This window comes from Marmota marmota, unplaced genomic scaffold (assembly GCF_001458135.2).
Source record: "Marmota marmota marmota unplaced genomic scaffold, marMar, whole genome shotgun sequence".
NCBI lineage: Eukaryota > Metazoa > Chordata > Mammalia > Rodentia > Sciuridae > Marmota > Marmota marmota.
Genome location: NW_025999853.1, coordinates 5,960,826 through 5,966,825, shown reverse-complemented (window position 1 = coordinate 5,966,825; position 6,000 = coordinate 5,960,826). Strand labels below are relative to the sequence as shown.

The 6,000-nt window shown below is 55.1% G+C and overlaps 1 protein-coding gene across 4 annotated transcripts in view; it reads left to right on the top strand.

The window, feature by feature from the left end:
- The first annotated feature begins 291 nt into the window (after positions 1-291).
- Rfx4 (regulatory factor X4) overlaps positions 292-6,000 on the top strand; it is a 159,078-nt gene continuing 153,369 nt past the window's right edge. For 2 of the 4 annotated variants that reach the window (XM_048802632.1, XM_048802628.1), the window contains exon 1: positions 292-754. In XM_048802632.1, coding sequence (XP_048658589.1) covers positions 712-754 — 43 coding nt within the window. In that variant the 5' untranslated portion in view covers positions 292-711. The remainder of the gene's footprint in view (positions 755-6,000) is intronic. The other 2 variants (XM_048802640.1, XM_015482810.2) reach the window with 1 other exon arrangement.

Sequence of the window (6,000 nt, the reverse complement as noted above, 5' to 3'; positions counted from 1 at the left end):
ACTCGTGGCCGCGCAGGAGTCTCCCCAGGCTCCTTAGAGTCCCCCGCCCCACCTTGCGGGGGCCTGATCGGGGGAGGGGTCGGAAGGGGGAGGGGGCCACATCTAAGCCAATTTTGATTTCGCCTATAATGAGTGCCTAGCGAAGGCTGGAGAAGGCCTCTGGAACTTTAAATAAGAAAAACGTTGCTAATGCTATAATAGAAGGGGGAAGTCGGAGGGCTGGGATTGCGTCGCTCTGAGCCCCCCTTTTCGGAGGCGGCTTTTCTTATTCAAAACAGGCCCACAATGGGCTTCACAGTGCGCCTCGCCACGGCCCCATCTGACGAGCGGCCATTCATCAGGCCCGCTGGCCTATCAATGACATTGCTCCCATCGGGGCTCCTATAAAATGATGCTTTTTCCCATGAAACATCCGCAAACATTTTGACGGGTTTGGCTTTGCCCGGCTGGATTACTGAGTGTCCCTTCGCTTGCTCGCTCTTTCTCTCTCTCCCCCTTCTCCTAGCTCTCCTCTTTCTGTTTTTTTTCCACCTCTCTCTCTTTTCTTTCCTCTTCTTTCTCTTTCCTTCCTCCTTTATCCTTTTGCCCTCGCACTCTTTGCGTCTGCCTCCTCCTTCTTCTCCCCTCCCTCACTCCCTGGGCATCTCTAGCACAGGGGATCCCCAAACATCAGGACTTTGGGGGGGCGCCTGTGCTGTCCATGGGAAGAGCATGCATTGTGGGTTACTGGAGGAACCCGACATGGATTCCACAGGTTAGTCCTTCTGGTGGGGGGTTGGGGGAAGACATTGGGAGGGAAGGAGAAGGAAGAAGGGGAACTTTAGAAAGAGTTGCAAAAAGTTCAGATGGGTCATCTTGACAGTGGAACCCCAGGAAATACAAAGAGCGAGCAGAACTTTTGAATCTGGCAAAAATGTGGAAGTGGATATGTGGAAGTGTGTGTGCGTGTGTGTGTGTATAACGTGTGTGTGTGTGCGCGCTCGCGCGCGCGCGCGCTCAAAGGAGCGCGCTTTCGCTTGCCCCGGACACAAAGTTACTTAAAGATGCGCTAACTCGCTGGGAGCTCGAGATGCCACTTGCTATAACTTTGCGAGCCGATGGTCCCCTCCTGGGCCCCGTTCCTCCCCAGAGTTTGGGGGCCCGGAATAGCGGAGCGCTCCGATTCCTTTGGCGAGGGCCGGGAAGCCGAGCGGAACGCCCCAGAGGCGGGGGAGGGTGACGGCTCGCACAGTGCCTGGGAGGTGGGGACCGAGGCTGATGGAGACGCGCAGCTGGAGGGAGTGGCGGCTGCGAACCCGGTGGTCCTGGGGAAACCAAAGCATTGGGAGATGGGAGTCCAGCTGTCCCAGGCGAGCTGTGCAGTCTTCCAGCAGGGAAGGGGCACCCACCGACCCACTCCTCTCCGAGGCGGTAACCTCGCGGGAAGCAGAGCAGGGCGCAGAGCAACAAGAGAGGCCTGGCGTTGAGGTCTGCAAATTGCTCTGTAGTTTGGGGGCTGCTGCCGGTGAACATCGCGTTTTAGGGGCGCTGTGCACTTAATAACAGAGGAAGGAAGACCAGGAATCTCCTCCAACGAAAATGCCCAACATCTCGGTTCCTTCTCCAGTGGACTATTCCTGGACTCCTAGAACCTTTGGGGAGCCGCCAAACTTCTAGATCTGAGTTTTACTCTCCCTGCTTCCCTTCTAAGTGGAAGGTGTCTTAAAGTTCACCCCTCCCCAGCGGCAGTCTCTAACCAGGTCACTCCTATGCTGGCTGGGCTGCAGCTTTGGGGTTTCTTGGGGTGAAGGAGTTGGAGCAGTAGGGGCAGCCTGAGTGAAGGCAACAACTTGGTTAGAAGCTTGGGAGGATGCTTGGGAACACAGACTACTGGGCATTGCAACTACGAGCAACAAGTGCCCTCTGGCCTAAACTGTCCCCAAACTCACATGTCCCTTCCTTGAGCAAATCAACAATCAAATGGAATCTTTGCTTGCCTATACCCTAGGCGGGTTGGAAAAGGATGTGTGGTGGGGCTGGGGTCATCTGGTTATGGCTCCAGATGGTCTTTCCCCAGTCCCTGCAGGAAGATTTCAGGTCTCTCCTGGCCTTTGCTGCAGGCCCTGGTGGCCCTGTTGCTTGGGACACCAAATCCACTAATAGTGGGAGAGCATCTTTTAGTTTCCAGGCTAGTTATCTATCTCTGATCCCAAGTCCCTCCCTGATTACTCTGCCCTGGCTGGGTGTGAGCCACCAGGGAGTGGGGGAAAGGCTGGGACCCCATGTCCTCTGTCCTAAATGTGATGACAAATGAAGGCAAGAAGACATGTCATCTGCCACCAAGGCTTGGCAATTGGGACCACAGGCCGCCAAGCTGGCACTCAGAGAGGGAAAGAGCCCTTCCATATTTTTTATCTCAAGTTCTTGGGAAACTGTCCCTCCAGAGCACCCCAACATTAAAAGAAAATATTTGACCAAATTAAAACCATTTCTGCAAATCTGTGGCTAAATATTTGCAGGGGGCCCATGCAAGGTCTTGGGGTATCCTCGCACCCCAAACCTACTGTGTCCCAGCTGGGGTTTTTATCTGATCTCTCTACAGGACTGGAACACTTTGGTGCTTTCTACTGATGGCTGTGTGTCTGTGGATATGTTCTGTTTTATGTCCTAGGTGTATCTGGTGGTCGTGGGGCCGATGGATCCCTACACCTTAAGTTGCAAACACCCCAAAAGGTTTTGAAACCCAAATCCTTTTCCCACCCACCCGCCTTTCATACATATGAAATATCCCTAGGTCACTCTTCTGAACTCAAAATCAAAAGTTTGGAGAAATGACAACGTTGAGAAATTATTCAAGACGCACCAGGTGACATTTCACTGTGCCGTGCAAACGGATAAGCACAGTGCGGCTGGACGTGGTCCGGTCCAGGACCCTTCCCTCACCTCCCTTCCAGAGAATTTAATCCAATTAGCTTTTCTTCTGGGTTTCCCTTGTTATGTAAAGGTCCTTTCTCACTGGCTTGCACAGACCAGCGCTCCGTGTAGCAGTTTGATTCTCCTTCTTTTATGTAAGATCGCGCACGACCAGAAACACGAATATAGTTATTATTTCATTCCGAAAGGGATCGAACAAGCAAGTGCTGGAGCGCAGTCCGAGTGTCCAGGATCAGAGGCCGGCGAGCGGAGTAACCGTCCCTTACTCTTAAAAAGGAAAATCCCCGCGAAGTGCCTCGGGCCCGGGAGAACAGTTTTTCAGGGGCCGGGGCTCTAGTGGCCTGCTTTGGGGCCACTTCAGTGTGACCTGCGAAAACTCTCCCCTTTGTTCCGCGCACCGAGCTGGTAATATATTCCTTGAGTTTTTCCAAAATACTCAACAAGTGTGGAGCTAAGACAATGGGCCCGTCGGGGGAGGCCAGGGAGCCGGCGCGCGCCTCCTGGGCCCTCCGCTCGCTAGCTGCCCAGCCCGACAAAGCAAAGCTCCTCTCGGAGACTACTCTGGCCGCAATGCGAAGCTCGGGCAGCCTGCAAAGGCAGCAAGCGCGCGCAGCGGCGGACAACTCACAGTCCCGCCGGTGCGCGGTTTCCAGTTGGTACCCTCGCGCATCCCATGAGCCCCGCGCCGCAGCCGCACGCCGAGCAAAAATGGGTGCTTTGTCGGGTGTAGCCTGCTCTCTCCACGCGAGCGTGCGAGTCCGATCCCGGCTGTCCTATCCAGGAGAGCGTTGCTCAGTTACTCGAGTTACCGGGAAATTCTAGAACGAAGGAGGGAACGTGGGTAGAATTTTGGGCCACAGAGAACTTTGTGCAAAGTGGGCCAGGCCCGGGGTTAGTCGCCTGCGCGAGGTGTTTCTTGTTAAACGGGATGCAGCCTTGGAGAGGTGCACTGCAGAGCTTGAACTGGAATCTTCTGCTCCTACTCACTTTCTGCCCCCGTCTCCAGAGCCCAGAGCTGGGGCAGTCAAAATACTCCTGAAGCCGGCTCTGAATATCCTGGGTCCCATCGGTGGGGGAGGGGGCACGCTGTTCTACAGACCCCGAGATCAGCCAGCAAAAGGCCTCGCGCGGTTCCGTGGGCCGCGAGGTGGGGATGTCTAGTCGTTTTTGCGCTGTCCCCATGGGGCAGAGCGCGCCCCAGGGGAACAGGGCCGGCCCCCTCCTTCCCCCTCAGGCGAAACCCTGGAGAAGCAGCAGCCTCTCGGGCCTAGGGAACCCGTCCGCTGGTTCGGGGAACTCGGGAAAAGAGCTTTATGCCTTGCTTCCACGTCTGGACCAGGCTGTCTCCCCCTCTGCGGGCGTGTGTGTGGCCGGCGAGGGGGGCCTGCGTGCTCCCACCTCTGCCACCTGCTAAGCGCCGGCGTCTGGGTTTGACAGCAGGGTCAAGTGAGTGTCGCGTCGTCCCGGGGCTCCCGACCCTGCAACTTCAGCCCCCGTCGACGCGGACACCACACGCAGGCCGAGCCCCAAAGCCCCGCACGCGATTCTGCACGGCGGCCTGGGACAGCGCGCTTTCCCACTCTGCCTGCGGGACCCAGAGACCCGGAAAAGTTAGCAGGGGCCGCTTGGCGGCTCGGGCCTGGGATTTCCATAGCCGCGCCCGCCCCCCTCCCCAGCGCGTCGCCATGGAGACTGCTGGAAGTTGGTGTGGAAAACAGACCCGGCGCAAAGCAAAATATTATGAGTGCAGTTGGGGTGACTTCAGGGGGGCGGGGGGCCGGAGGGCATGAGCGGGAGCCAGAGGCAGAGGCCGACAACAAAGGACCGAGTGCGAGGAGGGGAGAAGAGTTTGCAAGGGGCCTCCCTGGCGCTGTGTGAGTGCTGGACAGTCCTGCTTCCCAGAGGCGCTGAGGTCTTCCATTTCTCTGCAGCAGCTACACCTTTTCCCAGCCGCTAGCGCACCCTTGCTCCCACCCCGCCTCTCTCGGTTCTCTTCCAGCCTCCCTCCTCGTCCCGAGGTTAGGCGCCAGCTGGGCAGTACGCCCGCCTCCCCAAGGGCCACAGCTCGCCAACCCGAAAGATTCTGGCTTTTCTTCCCCACGACCCCATGGGTCGCCCTACAGGAATTTTCTCATCCCCCTCCTCACACAGATCCTAAAGGATGATGAGTTGGGTTAAGGAGGGAAAGAGAAGACAGTGCTTGGCCAGACCTATTCTGGGGAGGGGTGGGGGTGATGGTGGAGAGAAGATCCTGTCTGATTACCCCCCTCCCCTGAGCCCCACACAGGGCCCTTTTGTACAGGGACAAGAGTGACAAGTTATGATTGCGACTCAGCCACTTGCAATGCACTTTGGATAAATCTAGTCATTCCAAGGTTGTGTCGCTACGGAATGAAGGGTTAGACAGCTCACAGGCTGGGATTCTCCAGCATGGTCGACGAATCCCTCCCTTGGTTTGGCTTTACCTTAGAATCCAGGAAGCAGGCTGTGCGCTGGTTGCCGCTGTCTGAACTAAGAGCGGAGCCGCTACACAGTTAGTGAACTCTCTTCCCAAATTAATTATCTACTAAAATATTTGGGGGAGCCGCTTGAGATTTTTAAGAGTCAAGAACCTCGAATTACTGTTTTAAAAAGGTTCTTCATTTCCTTTCTCCATACCAGCTGAGGTACATTCTTTAACCCTCTGACCAACCTCCTTTATCCTAAAAGGACACTAGATTTTATGGGGCTGTATTCATTTTCAATCTTGGAAACACTGAAATACTTCTAGATGTTGAAGCCAGCGACACAGGCTGGCTTCATATGTCAGAAAGAAATACACACTGACCAATGTGTCAAAATACTTCCATCAAAAGAAAACCACTCTCTACCCTTCATTACTCAGGCTTTTAGAAAGAAGGGAGTCCCTTCTTGCACCTAGCCACCTCTCTGGTGACACTTTGGGCAAAGGACCCTTTCCCCTATAGGTAAGACCTATAAATTAGAAAGTTGAACATAAAGATGACTATGGTCTATCTAAAATTATACTGCTCAATGATGTGCCTGTTGCATATACTGTTTTCTGATGCACATACTGTGTGAAATATG